The sequence below is a fragment of the Peromyscus californicus genome, unplaced genomic scaffold (genome assembly GCF_007827085.1).
Source record: "Peromyscus californicus insignis strain IS unplaced genomic scaffold, ASM782708v3 Scaffold_18__1_contigs__length_77618521, whole genome shotgun sequence".
In the NCBI taxonomy this organism is placed as follows: Eukaryota; Metazoa; Chordata; class Mammalia; order Rodentia; family Cricetidae; genus Peromyscus; species Peromyscus californicus.
The window spans coordinates 48,758,363-48,781,776 of NW_026294480.1; the positions used below are offsets into that span (position 1 = coordinate 48,758,363).

A 23,414-nucleotide genomic window follows, 5' to 3' on the forward strand; every position below is an offset into this window, starting at 1 on the left:
CATCTGATCATTCTTTTCTTATTTTACAGCATACAACTCTCTCTCTGTGTGTGTGTGTGTGTGTGTGTGTGTGTGTGTGTGTGTGTGTGTGTGTATGTGTGTGTGTGTGTGCGCATACATGTTTGTGTACGTAGGTCAGAGGATGACCTCACCTATCCTTTCTCAGGGGCCACTCCACCTTGTTCTTTGGGGTTTCTCACATTCCCGGAGCTCAATGGGCAAGCTATTTACCTCCAGGGACCTGCCCGTCTCTACCTCCCCAGGGCCAGGATTACAAGCATGCACAGTACCACATCCAGTTTTTTTCCACACACTTTTTAGGGGTCCAATTCATGTCTTCATGCTTATACAACAAGCACTTTACCAACCATGCTACCGTCCTAGCCCCTACAACAGTGGTTCTCAACCTGTGGGTCACAACCCCTGGGGTTGAATGACCCTTTCACAGGGGTCACCCAACACCATCGAAACACGCAGACACATACATTACAATTCGTAACAGTAGCAAAAATACAGTTATGAAGCAATAACAAAAATAATTTTACAGTTGGGGGGGTCACCACATGAGGAACTGCAAATGTATTAAAGGGTCACAGCATTAGGAAGGTTGAGCACCACTGCCCTACAACATAAAAATTTTAAATTCTTGGGGGCTGGAGAGATGGCTTAAGGGTTAAGAGCACTGGCTGCTCTTACAGAGGACCTGGGTTCAATTCCCAGCACCCACACCGTGGCTAGACACAGACTGTAACTCTAATAACGGGGGATCTAACTGCTTCTTCTGACCTCTTGGGGCACCAGGAATGCATGTGCACAGACATGTATGCAAGTAAAAAACCCATACACATAAAATAATAATAAAAGGATAAAATGCATCAAAGAAGTTCTTTTAACTCTATATTTTCTTTTTTTTTTATTAATATAAATGATTGGCCAATAGCTTAGGCTTACTACTAATTAGCTCTTACAACTTGAATCAACCCATACTTCTTTTTTTTTTTTTTTTTGGTTTTTCGAGACAGGGTTTCTCTGTGTAGCTTTGCGCCTGTCCTGGAACTCACTTGGTAGCCCAGGCTGGCCTCGAACTCACAGTAACTCTATATTTTCATAAGTGTATTGCATAATGTCTTTTGTTATAAACATGTTTTGTTATAAAAAAAAAACTGTGTTATAATTGTGGAGGAGGAAAGTATAAACATTTTCAAATTGATTGCTGGTTACTTCACTATCTCCTTACCACCATCCAGACAGACACACAAGGAAAGTACAATTTCTACACATGAAAAACTTAAAACGAACAAGTAAGCAGACATCAGCTCCTGGTCCTTAGGACATCAGAATGTTCCGTTTGAACAGGACGTTTCCAGGTTACTGCTGTATTTGCTGGCAGAGCTTGCATACTCTTGATAGTCTGAATTCTGCTAGTGACGTTAATACTCAAAGGGAGAAAGACACAGTAGCAGAAACAAAAACTCTCAAAGGTCTCTTACCTCTTCAATGTTATAGCCACTGTAGAGGGCAGCGAAATAGCCACCCACAAAAGTGCCACCAGGGAGCAGGTACAGGTAATTGTATTCTGGAGGATCTGTGGGTCGCTTGAACATGTCCAGCATTCTCTGAGTCACCAGAAAGCCACCTTATTGAAACAAGAGAAACACAAAACAGCAAACGGTATCACACAGGACAGCATGACTCTTTTTCATATGCTACAACATCCTTATCAAGTATTTCTTTATCACCAACTATCATAAAGTGACCAATATTATTTTAAGTAATTTTTTTTTGACCCTCAAAAAACAAAAGACATTCTATGATTAAAACCAGTTCCCTTAGGAAGGAAGAAGTATGGAGAACCCTCAACACAGTTAAGAAGAAAGCTTGCTATCAGAATGCAGGGCCTGCTGTTTCTGCATGACTCAAAGTAAACAGCCATTTAAAGGCTTGAAAATACAAAGGATCAAAAGTCAGTATTTTTCTCTGCTAGGTTACTCTGTTTGTCAAACTCTGTAACAAATAATAAAGGGAAAAATGCTGCATCAATAGACACCAGGTTTCTTGGACAGATTAAGGAATTTTTAGATATAAAATAGCATCAAATGAGTGTCATACATGAGTGATGTGCTAGCCTTTCAGTTTTCAGGAACAAACAACGTTGTGATAAGGCAAATGACTAAAATTTTATCTGCAGTTGTACTTATTCAGAGATGTCACGGTGATAGCAGAAGTCAACATAATTTAATGCTGTGCATTCCACAGTTTTCCAGTTAGCTTCTAGCAAGACATCATTGAGTGGTTGAAGGTATGGAGGGATTGGTTCTTTATCAATACAGCTTCTAACCATTACAGAGAGGCAAAATATTTGACTTTCCTTCAAAAGGAACATTTGTGGTCTGAGAGAAGTCATTTTTAAAGGTACAGTTTCACGCTTAAACTCAGAAAGTCTACTTTCTATGACTTGGTATTTGCTTCCTATGGCACCAAAAACAGCAGTCTGAGCTTTCTTCTTCCTCCTACCTGCAATGTTGACTGACGAGATGAATGTAGCAAGAGCGGCAAGACTCTGGGAAGTTGTGGAAGGATAAAGATGCCCTCCCATCAATGCCAATCCACCAACTGCGGTCAACCCTAGAAAGAAAGCATCAACATGGTAAATAAGTACCCTCTCCAAAATCCAATGTAATAACCGAAATGCTTGTCACATCAGGATCCACTATCAAAAGACAAGACAGCCTTCTTACATCTTCGTTAAATTGGTAAGAGCAATCTTCCTGATCAAAACTGTTGACAACACGCCTGTGCATCTTTCTTACTTGAAGTATTATTGTGGGCAAAGGTTAACAAACCTTGCATCCTTTGGTATAAGGACCTGACCTTCAACTTTCTTCTAACAATGTTCTCATCAAGGCAAGTCAGCAATGTCACTAAAGCACTGCTTATAGAGAAATGTGACTTTGAATAGAGACCTTGCAATCAAACTACAAAGAACTAATCATGATCTATAGATATTGATCAGGTTGCCACCAATCTGAGCTTTCCTGTATGCAGCACTTTTTGAAATTGGGTGTGCTCCCTGCAGAAATCCTAGGGGCTATGCCTAGGACATTTCAAGAGATAATCTCGAGCTCAATCATGTTGGCTACTCAGATAGGTCTCATTCCCTCACATCTAAGCCATTGCTGGAGGTCAAAGAGAACAGCTCCTTGTAGCCACGTGCACTGCTATAAAAACGCTCACCAAAGGAAGATGCCTGGTACCATTCCCTAGCAACCTGGTTCCTTGTCCCTAACCAACATGGTCAACCAAAGCCATACACAGCCTACTATAGCCTTGCTAGACTGAATATTTAGCTGATTCTAAGAAGAGACCCTAGAGGGTGTTGCAACTGATTCTGTGAAACACCCTCTGGTTTTTAAATTTCATCAGTGGAATCCTTCCCTTAAAGTACATGATAATTGGAAGAAATATGAATGGATCCACACTGCTGGAAATGGGAACACAGGATGGGCTGACATATTCTATGGCCTCCTACTTGACAAGTCCACCCACCCTTGGGAATCCCAAGTCACTACAATAACTGCCGTAGACACCAGGAGTCATGATTTGAAAATGGGCTTTATAAAGTTCCCTGAAACTACTCCTAGAGCGGAGAAGCCTATGACAGACCAAGAGCAAAGAACAAAAGAAGCAAAGAACAAACCTGAGATCGCATTAGTTACAGACATCAGGGGTGAGTGGAGAGCAGGGGTCACTCCCCAGACAGTGTGGTAACCAATAATGCCGGCCAGGCCAAAAGTGGTCACCATCTGAGAAAAGGCTAGATTGGGGGCCACAATGCCCAAACCCAGCATCCCGGTGAGACCTAGAGGAAGAGAGAGAAAGTGAGATGGCCTGAATGACCTCAGTAAAATTAAAAGTACATACACACACACACACACACACACACACACTACAGAATAGTCAATGTCTTAAATTCTGTTCCCCTGCCAACAACCAGCAGATCTTTAAGACATTTGACCATTAAGATGTAAGGGAGATTATGGACAAAATCTACCTTAACTGACCACCCCGGCCCCAAATGAAATGCAAAGATCCAGTAATATTTATGAGTCACATTTCCCTGTGCCTAACTTTGTCCTCTTCTCTGTTTTAACGTTTACTGACAGTGTCACATTATTTATACAAGCATTTTTATTCCAAAATTACAAGCCTACAGAGGAGCTACAAAACACTTTCTACTCAGGCAGGACATAACCTTTATAAGACAGGACCTTTCTGAGGCCAATTTTATGTCACTCTCAGTAGTGGCTCAGCAAGAGAGGTTTTCAAAGACCAGGAAGGATCTCATTCACTCCTGCACCTCCCCGAAACATATGGTTTCCACCCACCCAGGATAGAAATTTTGCAATTGCGCCTGAATCTGGACTGGACTGCTGGCCAGGGCAGTCAGCTCCAGCCTCAACACCAAGTCAGCAAACAGAGTTTTACAAAGGAAAAGGGGGGGGGACTACAAATTAAATTAAGAATGTGCAGAATACAAACAGTCAGCTCTGAACATACATCTTTAATTATCACCTTCCTTAATAACAAACATGTGGACGGCTGTTCTGCAACAGAAGAAAGGGTTACCTAGTGGTCGGTAAAAAGAGAGACACTGGGCTACGGGGGAGCTGGAAGCACCCTTCCCTGAATACGGGGCCTTGGGTTCTCAGCAGGAGCTATTGCTTTATCAGTGGCACAGCTAAAGGAACAGCCGTAAGTGGACATTAATTTTACTTGAAGTTGACTATTCTTAATGTAGATTTTCCTACTCATATTCAGTATTTCAAAAGTTCCAACACACGGCTTGTTAAGTGTCTGGAGAGTCAGATAAATGTTGTGGCTTTCCAGTTCCTGATAAGATACTCAATATAGGGTTATGATTAGGCATATTTTCTCAAGTCAGATAGCCTACTTCAAATAACTCATTCTGCTGCTTGCTAGTGATTGATCTTAGACATGATATGGGCCTCTCTGTGTTTCAATGTCCTCATCCATAATATTATTAACCCTCAGTGTCTTTATCTAAAAAAAAAAAAGAATATGACAATATCCCCACATTACTGAGTTTTTATAAGGCATAAACGAACTAAGGTATATGAAGCATGCAGCACAATGCCGGATGTTCATTAAATGCTAGCTTCTATCGGGGTCATATTAGTCAGAAAGTAATAACTCAGCAAAATCCACAGTGCCTCATCATGGACAAAGACACAAATCATATCACACATAAGAAGGCTTTCTTATCAACCCTTTAATCCGCTAGCAGAAATGCTTTGCACCTCAATAATTACGACAGAAATCTCAGAAAAAAAATCACCACATATGCCCTGATCCCTTTTCTTCTGCACCTCAAAGAGAAATGGAGGTTCACAGTCCTGCTTAGAAAACACCCCATGAACAATGCAATCATCTTATTTCCTTTTTTTTTTTTTTTAACAAGTGAGTGCAAGTAGGGACACTACCCCATCTCCTCACAACGTGTACCAGCAAAAGCTCTTCAGTCGTCTTGCTGAGCCTTGCTCTTTATTCAAGGAGAGTTACACATTTAGCTTTGAAACATCTGGGCTCACATGGGAACTCTGGGAATGCTGAGCCTACAAGAATCCTGTGTGCCTGCTGCTGTTCCCTTAATTCGTTATAGTTTGCTTTTGTTTTGTTTTGGCTTTGACACAAAGCAGATCTAAACATGTTTCATTCCTTCTATGAGGAAGAGAGCAATTCCCAATCAAATACCCACATGGCAGCCCCTCACCATACCTAGCTAGAAAGAACATGTCTCACTATTTTAAAGTAATTCTTTAGTGATTTCAGAAAGATGAGTCTTAAAAAGCCAAAAGAACTTGTGATCAGTTATAAAGAGAGAAATCACAATTAAAATATTAAAGTTTCTTAGTAGGTAACTTAGAATATTAGTCTAATATCCAAGGCTAGCCCTTATATTTCAAACAAGCATTTGGTTCCCCAGTCTTACCCAATTATAGATAGCCACAACTAGTGTTTTACAAAGCACAAAAAGATCTTAAAGAGATAAACACACATTTAACATCAGCACACTCTGACACCGCTACTCAATAGCTTTGATACAGGTAGTATCAATGACTAGACTGAAGTTGTTTTCTGTAAAATGCATTAATGCCTTAGATGTTCTTTCACATGCCTTCACTCCAGTACTTAACAAAATGCCTGTGAAATTTTGGGTAATCAATGCAATCTCCAAGTCCACAGAGGAGGAACAGGTAACATATGATTGAGTCAGACCTATCAGGCCCCGTATAACAGAATCTAAAGAATAGCAACAGTATTCCATTTATTAATCATGACAATTAGCGTACTGCATACAAAACTCAGTTAGTGCTGAGTCTTAATAAATGTCATCCTCACCTGCCGTGTACACGGATGCCGTGGTCAGGGTCTTCGTGTACATTGAAACAGTGCCTGCTTTCTCTGCTTCCAGTTCAGCCACAGTCTTCTTCTTTACGGGGGCTTCTTCAGGGATATTTTTTGGTGTAGGAGCTGGGAAAATCACATTGCCATCCTAACAAATATTAGAAAATAATATTTTCAAAGTCAAGTTGGCAGTTCAAAAGGACTTAGAGAAGACAGCTCACATTGAAAAAAACTTTTGTGGTAAATATGATTTTAATGTATATTAATGTATGTGTATAATAATGTATGTATTTTATTTTAATGTAAATTCATATAATTTACAAAATGGGTATGTAAGTGTATAGTGTTAGAGATAGATAGATAGATAGATAGATAGATAGATAGATAGATAGATATAATTTTTATATGTCTGGGGCATATATAGAAGAGTGCTCATCAAACCCTGAAAAGTAAATACATTAGAGAATAATTCATTTCTACTGTATTAAATTTCTGTTTCTGGTTTTCAAAAGTGATGTATATTTTCAGTGATTATACATACTTGAGTCTTTGAAATACTTTCCTTAAATTATTCTCTATTTTGAAACCATTTCCACTGGCATGCCAATGCTTTAATACAATACATCTCTGTTCCAAAACAGGGTTCTTCCGTGAACAGGGACCCTAAATCCAAGTGACAGTAAGAACACAGGCGAAGAGGATCATCCTACCTTCATCACTACAGTTCCTCGAATGACATGACTCATTGTACCAAAGTCAAAATCATCCTTCACTTCAAAATAAAAGTGATCCTTGTCAGGGCTGATGGCCTTCAGGAGTTTGGTGATGTTGTTGGAATACAGAGTGCTGGCTTGAGTAGCCATCCGGCTGGGAAGGTCCGTGTAGCCAATATGAGTAACTCCCTAAATGAAAAATCATATTGTCACAAAAGTCAGTCCCCTACCCTTACATTCTCTCTCAATGCTCAATGCCAATTCTCATGCACAGCTAAAGCTCAGTTTAGAAAGCACCTATCTTTACATATATATATCTTTACGTACACACACACACATACTTACAAACATAAATTCACATTTCAAAGTGAGCTTTAATTATGTCCATTTTTAAATCTTTTTAAATTATGGAATTTTTTTTTAACTTTCTGACTTCAGTTTCTCCAAATACTTAAAAGGAATAAACAGCCCTTACAGAGGACTTGGGGTACAGCTCTGTGGAAGAGTACTTGCCTAGCATGCGTGAGGCCCTGGGTTTGATCCCCACCCAGCACTCTAAAAGAAATTTAAAAAGGAGGAAAAAGTAAAATCCTCAACTGGGGGCTGGGAATAGGACCCAGGAAGCCTTGGGCGAAGGAGTGTGTAGTCAACACAATCCAAATACTTTGTATTTGTGTATCCAATTCTCAAAGAGTTAGTAAAAATATTTTTTGAACCTCACAAATCACTAGACATCAGAATACAGAGGCAGAGAGGTTTTCTTGGTATACCTTATGAACATAAAGTTCTCCCGGCTTAGTGGTTTCAAAGTTTCCGCCAGCCTCAGCAGCTAAATCCACAACAACTGAACCTTCCTTCATTGATTCAATCATTTCCTTACTAAATAAAACGGGAGCTTTTTTACCTGATAAAAATCAAAGAACACAGTACAAATTAGTACATTCTTCTAAGCGCTACAGTGGTCTCTGTGCAGTCAAGGCTTGATTCTGTGAAAAGCCAATTCTTTACAAGATATTCCTAAGACTAGAGCACACAGGAGACCAGCCATCCACTTGGGGCAAAGATGTCTGTGTGGGAGGCAAAGTGGGCACCATTCAGCCGGCGAGCAAGCCTTACCACATGCTTGGCCTGAGCGATCTCAGCCATGCTCTTCCCAGCTGGCTTCTATCTAAGACCATTTACCGAGAGATCTGACTTGTTTAAAAAAGGATACGTAAAAATAAGCCATTATGGAAAATGTGTTCACCCAGACTGAACAATTCACAAAGGTCACACATGTCAAGAGTACATTCAGTACTAGTTTGTGAATTACAAAATAGGATATTTCCATTCCTTTTAGCAAATGTCACCAGATTTTCCAATTCATTACCCACCTTAATTTAACCCAGGATAGCAACTAGAAGAGAGCAGCCAGTGCCATGAAGTAAACACGGGGCATTGCGTGGCTCCAAAGGATGGGGAAGCACTCCTGCACTTGGATCCCCAGAGATTGTCTCTCTGCCTACAAAGTCAATCCCACCTACACCTGGTGCTGGGAGTGCAGAAGTCGATAAACAGCAGCGGTCCCTGTTCTCATGGGGTTCATTCTGCCTATGCGGTATTTCATGGTTTAAATTCACAATGTGTGAATTTGGGAGGACCACCAGTTCCGATATAGGATAAATCCCAACAAATGCTTGAACCAAAGGAGGAAGGAAATGCACTTGGAAGATTGGTAGAATGAAAGCGGAACACCAGCAACCTCATTTCTATCCCTCCTTTTTTTTATTTTCAATTTTATATTTACAGGCTTTTAGTAAAAATACTGTCTTTTATATACTGGTGTCAGTTAAACATTACATTTGTATTAAAAAAATCATCTCGTTATCAAAACGCTTGACTGAGATACATACAATTCCAGAAGGGAAAATAATGTTTAGTTGTAATACACATGAAAATAATTATAAAGATATGTGTGGGTGTTTGGGGTTACCTCAATCCTTCTGGCACAAACTTCATACAAGATAAAGTCCAAGTCCTTACTCCTGAAGACCTTTCCCCCCTGGGTGATCAGTTCTTTCTAATGTCCCACTCCTCGCTTCCCTTCTGGGCCATGCACTTCAGCAACACTGGACTAGCCACCAGAAGAGCCCTTTAATGATATGGTTCTCTCTTCTGAGTCTCCAAAAACGAGCAAGAACCAAGAGGCATTTTCTCCCGGTCAACAGCCTGAAGTTCTGGTAGCTACAGTGGTTTTCCAAACTCCTTGGCAGTATTCCTTTCCCCCAATCTGTCCCCCAAGTAGCAAACCAAGGCACCTTGAATATTTTCCTGGGCCTTGAGACTCTGAGAAGGCAAACCACATACATCCAGGACTTTTCCCGGAAGGAAGCCCATACTTCTCAACTCCCCGGAGATTGGCAACTGAACCGCGGGCAGCTGCGCCCACACAGAGGCAGAGCTCTCAAGTGCTCGCCTGTACCTTCCAGATGGGCGCTGTCGTCGCCGTCCCACCCTGTGGTGCCGAGCTGCTGCTTAAATCGGCCACCTTCTTGTTACAGCTTTTACTCCCACCTTCTTTATACCCTCCAGACTTGGGCCCACAGGCCTACAACAACCGTTTAAGAGGCGGGGTGATCCTCTCTGGCTTCTGACTAACACAAGCAGTGGCTACCGATGCCACAAATCGTAGTCGGCATCTAACTAGTTTGTTCTGCTCTGGTAATGCTAGATCCTTTTTCTTATGTTCATCTCCATCTGATGGAAAAAAAAACTTTTAAGTGTATATATAAGGGGTGGGGAGGATTTGAATGCCAAGGTGTACAAGAGGAGGTCTTGTACACCCTCTTTCTACTGTGTGAGTCCCAGGGATCAAACTCCCGGTCATCAGATTTGGTGGCAAGTGCTCTTTCCCCTAGAGACATCTCACCAACTGTGCTCTGCGTTGTTGACTTGCAAGTATTTCTTTTCTTTTTGATTTTTTGCTTGTTTGTTTGGTGCTAGAGGTTGAATCCATGGCCTCGGGCATAGTAAACAATTGCTTGACCTCTGTATCTGTATTGCTAACCCAAATTTCATGTTTTTAAAATATACCTCTGTGGCTTATCTATAACTTAAGTTATATTTTGAGGGGGGAGGAGGATGTCCCCAGAGGATCTTAAACACACTATGTAGCTAGAGCTGGCCTTGAACCCCTGACCCTGACACCTCTACTGTACGAGTATTTGGATTACAGGCATGTGTCCCCATACCTGGCTAGATTTTCAAATGGTTCTAGTGATACCCTATGGTCCTTACATTAAGTAAGTATTCAGTGTGAAATAATATACAACTGTCTCAAAAGTGATTGAATTGCAGAACAATAATAAAAACGAAATGACCTAAGTTATATCAAGACACCAGTGTGCAGAGGTGTTTTCTAAGGCTGTGTCAGCTGTTGCCAAATTTAATATGTAAAGGTTGACTAAATAAAATTAGAGAAGATGGATTGTACCCTTCATGTTTTCTAAGGAGCCCAAAAATTTAGGCCACTTGATGTCTTGCTCAGTGGTAGTTTTCAAGTTCAGTCACTGATCATATTTTTAAAGCACATAACAGAGTGTATATGTTTAAAATACATATGCCTATTTTATATGTGCATATGAAAGTGATCTGTAGACTACATAACTTGCAATAAATTCCATCATATAGCATTCACCAATATCAGAGTATATTTAAGTGGTAAGACTAATTTATTTTCTTCTCTGTACTTTTGCTTATCTCTCAAATGTCCTAATTTTAAAATTAAGAAATCTCAGTCAGGGCTACAGGGTGGGGGAGGGGGTACAATGAAGGACAGAACAGTGCAGCTGCCTGTAAGCCCTGACATGTGGATCAGCTTTTTTTTATTCTGGAAACTGCAAAAATGAAAATTGAAAACAGAACTGGGAAAAAATACAGCCAAAAGAGAAGCAGGATAGTGAACAGTGTTCCGAATGAGCTGACCCTCAAAAGAATAGGTCAAGATGGAGAAGGACTGGGAAGACGATTTCAACATAGTATCTCAGCATAACAGTCTAATACGATAAAAACGGAACTGCGTGATAAACACAGAATCAAAAAATAAAGAAGGGGCAATAAATGGTTTAGTTAGGTTTAGGGGAGAAGTTTGCTATTCAAACTGAACATTGTATTTTTAACTAAGATCTAGGTAGATTATAGTTAATTGTAAGAGAATTGATTCAGAAAGAGAAAGAAGGAAGTAAAACACTTTAGAATCTTTCTCTAGTCTGTGGACTTAAAAAAGGATTTCCTAGATTTAAAACAATAAGGAAAATTACAAAAAAGAAAAAAACAAACCACCAGCTACCAACTTAAGTAATTCCAACTCCAGGGGATCCAACTCCCTCTTCTGGCCACTTTGAGTATCCGGATGCCTGTGTACACACACACACACACACACACCCCAGAAACAATTTTTTAAAGGCCAGACTGGTCCACATAAAGAATTCCAGGTCAACAAAACATACACAGTGAGATCCTGTCCCAGATAAATAAATCTTTGGGGGGAACAAAAAGACAGTAAATAAAAAATATTTTAATTCACAGAAATTAAAATTAAAAAACAAATATTAAGATCTTAATAGAGGGCTGGACATTTAAGAGCACATGCTATTCTTGCACAGGACCTGAGATTGATTTCCAGCACCCACATCAGGCAGGTCACAACTGCCTGTAACTCTAATTCTAAAGGATCCAAAGACCTCCTCCTACACACACACACACACACACACACACACACACACACACACACACACACAAATAAGAACTGAAAAAAAAATTAAAGAAAATGGTTTTGATCATTAAAAAAAAAAAGTTCCTAATAATCAATATGGCGCTTTCTTAGAAAACCAGAAATCAATCTCCTCCAAGACCCAGTTATACCACCCTTGGGCATATACCCAAGGAATGCTCAACCACACCACAAGGGCACATGCTCAACTATGTTCATAGCAGCATTATTTGTAATAGCCAGAACCTGGAAACAATCTAGATGCCCGTCAACTGAAGAATGGATAAATAAAATGTGGTACATATACACAATGGAGTACTACTCAGCAGAGAAAAACAATGACATCATGAGTTTTGCAGGCAGACGGAAAAAATCATCCTGAGTGAGGTAACCCAGACTCAGAAAGACAAACATGGTATGTACTCACTCATAGGTGGATACTAGATGTAAAACAAAGGATGACTAGACTGCTACTCACAACTACAGGGAGGCTACCTAGAAAAGAGGGCCCTAAGACACAGGGATCGCCCAACGACAGAGAAATGGATGAGATCTACATGAGCAAACTGGACGTGATGGGGGGTAATGAAGGACAAGGATCGAGGGAAAGAGAGCTTAGGGGAGCAGGAGATCCCAGCTGGATCAAGAACAGAGAGGGAAAACAAGAAAAAAGAGACCATGATAAATGAAGACCCCATGGGAATAGGAAGAAGCAAAGTGCTAGAGAGGTCCCCAGAAATCCACAAAGATACCTCCACAATAGACTACTGGCAGTGGTTGAGAGACAGCCCGAACTGACCTACTCTGGCGATCGGACAGCCAAACACCTTAACTGTCGTGCTAGAACTCTCATCCAGTGACTGATGGAAGCAGATGAAGAGATCCATGGCCAGGCCCCATGTGGAGCTCCAGGAGTCCAATTGGCAAGAAAGAGGAGGGATTGTATGAGCGAGAACTGTCAAGATCATGATTGGAAAAAGCACAGGGACAAATAGCCAAACGAATGGAAACACATGAACTATGAACCAATAGCTGAAGAGTCCCCAACTGGATCAGGCCCTCTGGATAAGTGAGACAGTTGATTAGCTTGAACTGTTTGGGAGGCCCCCAGGCAGTGGGACTGGGACCTGTCCTTAGTGCATGAGCTTGCTGTTTGGAACCTCAGGCCTATGCAGGGACACTTTGCTCAGCCTGGGTGAAGGGAGGAGGGGACTGGACCTGCCTCAACTGAATCTACCAGGCTGAGCAGAATCCCCAGGGGAGTCCTTGCCCTGGAGGAGATGGGGATAGGGGGTGGGCTGGGGCAAGGGAGGAGGGAGGACAGGGGAATCCGTGGCTGATATGTAAAATTAAATTAAATTAAAAAATAAAATAATTTTTTTTAAAAAAAGAAAGAAAATGGTTTTGAATCATTAAAAAAAGATGCTAATAGTTAATTGATAATATAAACAAATGATCAATTCAAAAACCAGTAATAAATTTTTTTTAAAAAGTTCACTCCCGGGAGGATTATAAAATATTAAGTATGAAAACTGAGAAATTTTTTTGGCTTCTCAAACTGAGTCAAAAACAATACAAGAATAGAGACGGGAAAGAAAGCAGATGGTAGAAGGCTAAGGGTGGATAATAAAAAGGTGATATGATCAAAACACATTATATATACATATGGAAATGTACACTTTATATAGGCTAATAAATAAAAATTATTATACTTTATATTTAAATTCAACAATTAACTAGACAATCTCTTGATGAGATTATGAACAACAAAATCAAGAAAATCATTTGTTGGGTGTGTGTAAATTGGCAAAAAGAAGTACTGGAATTCACCCCCTCCATTAGTTTTACCTTTTAGTTTGGAGAAGTAAATGAAAATGCAGACATAGGAATTATGCAGAAAATGTTATCAGAGTATTGTTTTTAACTAACGAGGAGCAGAAATGACAAAAGTTTCAATGCTGGGTAAACAGCACTAGCGTATGAATTTGAAAAAGAAAATTCTACAAAACCGGGAAGACATGTTGACAGGGTTCTTAATGACCATCAGGTTGCGTCAAATACCTACATAATACTGAATGGTGGAAAAAATGTGCAACATCTTGATCCCAACATTGTTACAATGAATTGAACAAAGGTAGAAAGAAAGGAATAAAAATGTTAACGGTACTTCTAGCTAAACCAGGAGGCCACCTGTTATTTTTATTTTCTACTATGTGCTTTATTTCATCTCTAGCCAAAGTCATATAGCCCTTTTCATTTTGGGTATGTGATCGCGGCATGTGTATGTGCTCATGTATACACATGGGGGTGGGGTGTTGCACATGCTTGCATGGAGATGGCAGAGGTTAACATCTGATGTCTTCCTCTGTTGATCTCCACCTGCTTTCTTTTTTTAATAGAGTCACTCAATGAACCTGCAGCTTGTTGATTGCATAAGCTGACTAGCCAGCAAGCCCCGGAAGTCCCTGTCTCCTCCCCACCAGCACTGGGATGATAGATGCACATGGTACCAGGCTGTCTCTTTACATGAGTGCTGAGGATCTGAACCCTTAGTCTTCATGCTTATTTGTAATATTTCTCCAGCACCTCATAGTATTTTTGTTTAAAAAGAACAAAAGTAAAGTATTCCTGGATAATCACAGCCAACTCTTCCTTTAAGTTAAGAACACGGTTTGATATTTATTACCAGAGATATTAGAATAACTTAGGATAACTTACCTACCTTACCAACCCAAAAAGTGTGAACTAACCTACAGAGCTGTGCTTAGGACAACCTAACAGAAGAAAGAGGATGGAGAATGGGAAAATGTATACAGACTTTTCACACTGTGTAACAGTAATGTCCAACATCCACTGCAAAATCTCTCAAATATAAAGATAAGACAAATAAGGATAAAAGGCAAAAGGAGAATTGCAGATTTTCTAAGATATCAATGCAGAAGGAAACAGAGGGACGAACAGAAATCTGGGTAAGAGGTCTGGGAGAGGGCTTGGGTGTTTCTTGCTTTTCAAGGTACACTTGGGCTTTTCCATTCTGACGCCCAGTGTTAATAATTTAATCATTTAGCTACAAAAAAATAGGATTTACAAACAGGCCAGCATTGTTACATTTCCAAACACCACCCATCTAAAAATAAATAAATATAAAAAAATTAACGAGGAGAGAAAATCATTTACATATTTCCTGGCAAGATAGGAACTGAGTGAAAGATTTGACACAACCTTCATGAAATATATATATATTTTTTTTTGTTTTGGCCCTTCCTGGTTCATGGACATTGAGTTCCTCTAGTGAAGTTACTCAGTTCCTCCCCATTGGGGAGTTATTTCCATTCTTCTGCCAAGACAATGGTAAGACATCAATGCTCACAGTCATCACTCAGATGTCCATGCATCCGCTGACTCAGCGGTAACTACTTGGTGCCTGACCCACTACAGGCCAAATCAGAAAGGAAATACTCCTTTATAACTCTTTTGAATTTTAAACTACTTTAAATTTTAAATGAAGACTTTAAAATAGATTTAAAAAAATAGTAGTTTATCATGGATTCAGAGCTAAGTGAGATGAGCACCTGGAGATTAGGGAGTCCTTTCTCTGCTAGAAAAGCAGCATTCATCTAGCCAGGGCTGTAGCTCAGGGGTAGAGCGCTTGCCCCGCATGCATGAGGTCCTGGGTTCAAACTTCACTCCAGATAAATAAGTAAATCAACTGAAAATTTCAATTACGTCATTTTCTGTTCAATTAACTGTTGCATGAGATAAACAAGAGTGTTTCGGGTCAGTGCAAGGCTTCCCTGAATCTGTGTTGCACCATAAATGGAACTGTACATTCTATAAACGACCTGATTTTTGACTGTCAGCACGTATGGCTGTAACTCATACAAACTGTGTTTGAGTCAGAGTCTCATGGTGCTCAGGCTGGACTCAAACTTTCTATGCAGCCAAAGATGACACTGAGCTGGTAATCCTCCGGCCTCTGCTGTGTGAGTGCTGCGGTTGCAGACGTGAGAGTATGCTGAGACTATGCTCATCTTAAATTTATTCTGAAGTGTTAATGAACTTATAGAATCATTTCATAGTCATGACTTTCTCAATAAATTTCTACTGAGATGGAGTTTGAAAGCATTGAAATTAGAAGCTACTAGAAAAGCTGCTCATTTCTGAAAACAGCTTCAACAGTATTACTGACAGATAGCAAAAGAATACGTCCTTGGCTCCTCTACAACACTAAATTCAAAAGTGTGACTTCAGGTAAACTAAATAAAAAAGTCTATTTACCGGAAAATCTTGTCATGGACCTCTCTAAATAAATCAAAGCAAACATGGTCATCTAAAATCAAAAAAATTCTCAGAGCCTATCATATTGGGGGGAAAAAATCAAATCCTCACAGGCAACTTTGATCAAGGAGGGAGCAGGAGGGAAGGAAGGTGGGACGGGGCAGGGGGAGGGGAGGGGAGGGGAGGGGAGGGGAGGGGAGGGCAGGGGAGGGGAGGGCAGGGGAGGAGAGGAGAAGGAGAGGAGAGGAGAGGAGAGGAGAGGAGAGGAGAGGAGAGGAGAGGAGAGGAGAGGAGAGGAGAGGAGAGAAGAGGAATCAAGAAGAAGCCACTAAAACTATTAAGAACAAAAAGACACCAAGATGAAATGGATTAACCACAAGTTTTTATAATGATTCCAAAAAGCACAGAGAATTATTTACTGGAATTACTCAATGACATGTAATCATGGGGAAATTCCTAACTTCCTGGCCTGTTAAGCATCAAATTAGAGGCTCAAGAAAAACTGTCTGCCTTAACACAGCACGATAAATTTAACCCCATCCTCCCAGACGTGTAATATAAACCATATAACCTGCTTACCCAAAACCAAAACAGATTCCTCACCAACAAGGACCACAGAGGACAGTCTTAAAGGCAAGGTGACACCATGTGTTAACTAATGTTAACTGAAAACAGTAAAGAAAATAGTTCCAGCATCAATCAGTGGTTTACATACTAAGAAATGTCATTATAAACTGGGTGTGGTGGCATGCCTATGCCTGCCATCTTAGCACTTGGAAGAGGAAGGCAGGAGGATCAGGAATTCAACCAAGTCATCAGCTCCAGAGCAAGGTCAAGGCCGGCCTGCAGTATATGACACCCCATCAGAAGAAAAGAAACAGGAGGAGAAGGAAGAAAGAGCCAGTCTAGCAAAAATTTTGCACTGTTACGGATTGAATATGACCTATCCCCCATAGCCTTGCATATTTGGGGTTTGATTGAAATTGGGATTTGGGGAAATGACTAGATCCTGAGGACATTGACCTAATAAACAGACCAATCCCTTGATAGATTTATAATAGGATGACGTTTTTGAAATTTGGGAGAGAACAGGAGATGCGTGGGCTTCTTGGAGAAAAACAGATCACAGAGGACAAGGCTGCAGAAACAGCATTCTCGGCCTCGCCTCCCTCACTACCGGTCCTCCTCACCTCTTTCCGGTCCACCATGATCTAAGGTACTCTGCCACAGTAGTTGAGGGATGCATTAATATCCTCTTTTTGAATTTTTATGTTGATTCCTAAGCCCCTATGAAACTGACTGAATTTAGAGATAGGGCGGTTAAAGATATGACTGAATTAACCCTGGGCCTGAGCCTAACTTTATAGGTATCCTTAAAGAAGAAGAAATTAAATATCAAAAGTGACACCAGGGATGCATACACACAGAGAACAGAGGCCTGAGAAAGGTGGCCTTCTTCAACCAAGGACAGCAGTCTTGGTGAGACCAATCCTGCCAACAACTTGATCATAAATTTCTAGAACCCCCAACGAGTGAGAAGATAAGTTTCTGTTGCTTAAGCTACCTGGTCAGTTGTACTTTGCTGTGGAAGGCTTAACAAATTAATATAATCTTACTTTATTCCTGGGCATAGGGCTAGACAAGAACTCCGAGCTTCCTTCACAGATAGCTTGGACCATGTGACTGGTCTCAGCAAAAAAAAAAGTGAAAATAAGAGTGATGTGTGACACGGCATGCACTTGATGTGTGACAACCCCATGCACACTCCTCAAAAGAGAGACAGTGTCCTTCACAGTGGCCTTCAGAGCCTCATCATGGTGTTTGCAACACTTAGTCTGAAACCCCATGATTTGGGAATAAGAGCTACCACCTGGTAAAGTTAAGTGGGCAAAAAAATAGATTTCTACGATAATCAAGCAGTTTTACACTCTTGGGTTCATGGGTTACAGAAAAGATTGCGGATTGAGAGCCAGACCCCTAGCAAGGAAGGATGGGGCAGATGGAAGGGACTGGGAATTCAGAACTGCTGTGTCATAAGGATAAGGCATTAATGGTAGCTCTTCACTGGAAGTAGTCTCACCTCCCGAGCCTTTCAACTCAGGGACTGGCAGGGAGAAGCACGTAATACTTCTCCATCTTGCACCACACTTTTGGAGAAATAACAGACCAAGCCAGAATATAACTCTGTGGCATAAATTTTCCTAACAGAACATTAGTTACATGAGGCTCAGCAATTCACGAAGTGTGTCAGACACACCCTAAGAAATCAAGACTGACAAATGGCAATAGAAAACTCCAGAATTCTGGCACCCTCTGTCTGATGACAAGTGGCCCTATCTGTGTTGAAAGCTACCAAGAGAAAGCCTGTGGTTACCAATCCCTGATGTTGTAACAAAGAAATATTTATCTCTGTCTTTCAAGATTCTCAAAACAAGTGGTAGTGTGGAAGCAATATTTTAAAATTCCATAGAGTCATAAACTACGTGGAAGGGAGAGGAGCATGAAATATGAATCAGACAGTCAGAAAAAAAAAGTAATATACTCTCTAAAATGTTAGGAGTCGCTGACCTACCTGGTGTAGTTTTGACTCCTAAAATCAAAATGTGCAGAGAAGAAAGAACACTCTAAATGATAAAGTCTTCTAACTTTAGAAAAACGTTGTACCGATTTTGAAACAAAAGTGATCTCAGTGGAATTCCATGGGCAAGTGTCTGTTATTATTGTATTATTCTCCTGCCTAAAAACACAGGTCTGAAAGTCATCTTTTCCAACTGTTATCCTATTCTATGAATAATGCATTCAAAAAATATATGGGCAGCATCAGATGCAGAATTGATGTGGATTTTCCAAGAGGCTGCAACATCTCAGGTTGAGTCCCATCAGAGGAAATACCTCCTTCCCAACCCTTCCCTAGTCGTGGAGGATTTAAATATCCTGTGTCAAGGACATTTTATAGACCCTAACTGGTATAAACACAAAAAATACTGCTACCTAACTGGGATTAAGTCTAAAAACAAATCTAAGCACACATAGCCTAAGATATTACAATTTATAATCAATGAATATCTTCCTTCCTGACAAGACACTTCACAGTTCCTGAACACACCCTCCACTACTTCCTGATTCCAGTGCCTGAAAAGTCTAACTAGCCACCTCAAATTGCAGACTGGGCATATGTCCTAGCTTTGAATAATTTAAGAAAGCTAAATTTCCAGTCTTAAATTACCTTCCACAATGTTCCTACAAGAAAAAAAAAAGTGAGCCAATGGAGTGTAATCTTGAGCTTTCTTTAGATCGCCTTGAAAAAATAAAAGTGACCATGCCAACCAAAACCTAATGAAGACCCCCAGGATTATGAGTTGAGCAATGTCTTTGGAGTCACTATTGTGTTCAAAGCACTAGGCCAAGCAATGACCATGACAGAGATGATTGGAACACTTGTCCTGTGCTCACAGGAAGACAGGACAGTGAAGGGAAGATGGGACTGAGTCCTGCCATGAGGTGAAGTACAGGCAAGGTGCTATGAGTGCAGAAAAATAGATATCGACGACTCAGGAAGCTGTGGTAGCCACTGTGGAAGAGGTGCCAACGGAATGGAGTGGGGCTTCCAAAGGCAGGAAAGAGCAGGGATGGTGTGGCAAAGTGAAAAGGCAATGTGTGTGAAGTTATCCAAGTATCCGGGGTCATTAGAGGCAATAACTGGCCAGCGTGACTGACAGCAGACACCAGTTAGACCTAAGTTTAACATGAAACCCAAAAGCTAAATTTGGATCAAAACAATAAAAATGAAAGGCAATATGCACATCACCAAGGATATAAACTTTATAACAGGGGTGACTGGTAGTAAGGGGCTATGATCTAACCTTGATCAATCTAGATGCCTTCATCTAATGACACTGGGAACCTGAGTGGACCAAGACCCAGTCACCATTATTAAATGAAATCTCAGACCTTTCCGGAGCTGTGGGCCATTACATTGAACAGAGCAAGACCTAATACAGGGAATGGAGAGCAGGAAAGCTATATAATCACAGTCTTCATGAGTTTTTATTATTTTGTGTGTGCAGTATGTGCCTGCTCATGTACATATGTGTTGTATACATGCATGTGTGAGTGTGTGCCTGTGGGTGCATGCACCCAGGCATGGGAGGAGGCCATGTATGGAGGCCAGGGGTCAACATCAGGTGTCTTTCTCTGCTGCCCTCCACCTTCCTTCTTTCTTTGAGACAAGGTCTCCCACTGAACCTGGAGCTGCCATTTGGCTAGACTGATTTGCTAGCAACCCTCCACAAGATACACCTGTCTCCGACCTTCCCCTCCAGTGCTGGAGATACACACACACGTCACCACACCTGGCTTGGATGACAGTGCATGCAATCCAAACTCGGGTCCTCACACTTGCATGGCGGACATTGCACACACTAGGCAATCTCTACAGCCCGGATCATGAGTTTTTAATTGGGATATTATCAGGAACAGTTTTCAATGTAAAAGAGGTAGTTTCTGCCACAGTAAACCTAGCAGAGGCTAGACAGGGAGCTTGGTTGCTCTCTCCTCTGCATTCAGCACCACTGAGACTATAAGTAGTCTATCCTGAAGCTACTAGCATTAAATAAAATTCTCATCTTTAACCCATCACCTGACCCAGTAAGAGGCAGCACAACAATTACCTCATTCCACAACTATTTCAGTCCACATACAATCTATACTAATTAAACTAGTGTGTTCTCGTCTCTCTCTCTCTCTCTCTCCCTCTCTCTCTCTCTCTCTCTCTCTCTCTCTCTCTCTCTCTCTCTCTCTCGTCTCTCTCTCTCTCTCTCTCTCTCTCTCTCTCTCTCTCTCTCTCTCTCCCTCTCTCTCTCTGTGTGTCTGTGTCTGTGTGTGTGTGTGTGTATGTGTGTGTGTGTGTGTGTCTGTGTGTCTGTGTGTCTGTGTGTGTCAGTGTGTGTGTCTGTCTATCTGTCTCTCAATTTGCAGGATTTCAGCCAGTCATCTCTTTGAAGGCAGGTTCTGGGACAATGCACTGACCACACACTTCCTGCAAGTTTAATGTGAAGGTCATGGCTTCAGAAAATAGGAAAGGCAGTGAAGCCGATGAGCAACACCTCTTCAGCTAGTCTTCAAGATTATCCCACAGCTGACACCCTGCTAAATAAAATACACTGAGGAGAAACCACTTGTAAATAAATAAAACCAACGGCCATCTGTAATCTTGTAATCCCAGCACTTAGGAGGCTGAAGCAAGAGGATCACAAATTCAAGGCCCATCTAGGCTATACAGCAAGACCCTGTCTCAAAACAAGCTATGCAGGTAGGTCCAACGACCGGTACGTTTACCTAAAAGGTATTGAGTTGTATCACTCGTAGCTTTATAATCAAATACAAAGCTACATACTTTGCCAAAATTACTGCCATTTCTTTATTAGGAGTTTGAGTTGATTAATGCTAGCTAGCTTCCGATCTTAATCATTCACTCAATGAGTAAATGTTTTAGCGCCCTCTACTGGCCACTTGTTACATACTCGTCAGCTCCCAACATGGCCTTCTCCAAGGTGCAGGTGTTCCTAAGACAGATGGCGGCCACAGCACGGTCTCCTAATTCCTTCTTAGGAGCTATCACAAAGTGGGGAATCCTGGGGTGCTCTCCTGACACCGCTTGTGGATAACTTCCACCCTTGCTGATGGATTCCACAAACACTAACCTGGACAAACACTCAAACATAAGCATCATTTCTACACTCAGAGACGTGCCCATCCTGCCTACCTACTTCACCTAACAGCACTCTGGTGGGATGGTGGCACCTGGAGAAACCAGCTCATCTATCATTTGTATAAACAGAAGTCATTAAAAAAATAATAATAATAATAAAGGAATTTTGGCTTGGAACAAGAATAGAATTTCCAATCAATTTCTGAATGACTCTAAACAAACCTTTGCTATTTTCTACTATGTACATGGGAGATGTAGTCATCTCAGAATTGATGACTATAAAATGGAAATATCAATAGTTTCTGAAAAACTATTGAAAATGCTCTAGGTTCTGTCATATGGAATATTCAGCCCAAATATCATTCTTTGTGTAAAACAAAGAAGCATCTCTGTGTCATTGGTATGTAAATTTGTTTTCATTTTAATAAATGCTAAAATTACATATATACTAAAAGTTGCTTTAAAATAAATTTCTTTCTGATCTATATTACCAGTAAATGTTTGACTCGGATACCTATATACCTAGGTTCATGTAAAAATTTCTCAGGCAAAGGAGTCTTGAGGGGAAAAAAAGGTCTGATATAAAGAAGAAAGTCCCTGAGTAAAATCAAACACTAGCAACTGTGGACTCTTTACATTCTCATTGTCTGGATCATTTTCTTTCAGGAAGCAGAAAAAACTAAAGGCAACATGGTTTTCATTGTTCAACAGCAGAAACAAAGGGTGTGGAGAGAGGTAAGAAAACACAAGGTGGAAAACATCTTCTTTCTATAATCTACCCATACCAAACTACTATTTACTGATCAATAAATGTTTACTGGTTTGACATTATGAATTCAGCACAAACATATAGAAAACATTAAGATCTAAAAATAATCCCTGCCGTCACAGATCTCACAATCTGGTTGAACAAAATAAACACGTCAGGGTTGGAGAGATGGCCCAGTGGTTAAGAGCACTTACTGCTCTTGGAAGAGGCCCAGCACCCACATCACATGTTTCACAACTGTCCCTAACTCAGCTCCAGGGACTCTGATGCCCTCTTCTGGTTTGCATGCACTACATGTAAACAAACATGATAAATCATTCCCAAAAAAATACATGTCAAAGGAAATAATAAGAACAAAGTGCCATATCCTTAAAGAAAAGCATTCCCTGGAAGTCCCATAAATACATATATATATATATATACACATAAACACATTTTCTTATGGAAACATTATCATTAAAATATTAGTCATGATGATCTCTGGTGGGATTTCTGACTTGGTTTTTATTTTATTTTATTTTTTCGAGACAGGGTTTCTCTGTGTAGCTTTGTGCCTTTCCTGGAACTCACTCTGTAGCCCAGGTTGGCCTCGAACTCACAGAGATCCACTTGCCTCTGCCTCCCAAGGGCTGGGATTAAAGTCGTGTGCCACCACCGCCCAGCTTCTGACCTGTTTTTAATTCTTTAGATTTTTCAGTGCTATTTGACAATGAAAACATAGTGTCTTAAAGAGAATATAAAAAAATTAGCACTTGATCAAAAACTTAG

General features: G+C 40.6%; 1 protein-coding gene across 5 annotated transcripts in view; it reads right to left on the bottom strand.

The window, feature by feature from the left end:
- The window catches only part of Nnt (nicotinamide nucleotide transhydrogenase), a 110,204-nt gene that overhangs the window by 39,070 nt on the left and 47,720 nt on the right, over positions 1-23,414 (bottom strand). For all 5 annotated transcript variants that reach the window (XM_052743326.1, XM_052743325.1, XM_052743328.1 and 2 more), the window contains exons 8-13: positions 7,910-8,043; positions 7,137-7,328; positions 6,421-6,574; positions 3,698-3,859; positions 2,515-2,625; positions 1,491-1,636 (exon numbers count right to left, since the gene is read on the bottom strand). In XM_052743326.1, coding sequence (XP_052599286.1) covers positions 1,491-1,636; positions 2,515-2,625; positions 3,698-3,859; positions 6,421-6,574; positions 7,137-7,328; positions 7,910-8,043 — 899 coding nt within the window. The remainder of the gene's footprint in view (positions 1-1,490; positions 1,637-2,514; positions 2,626-3,697; positions 3,860-6,420; positions 6,575-7,136; positions 7,329-7,909; positions 8,044-23,414) is intronic.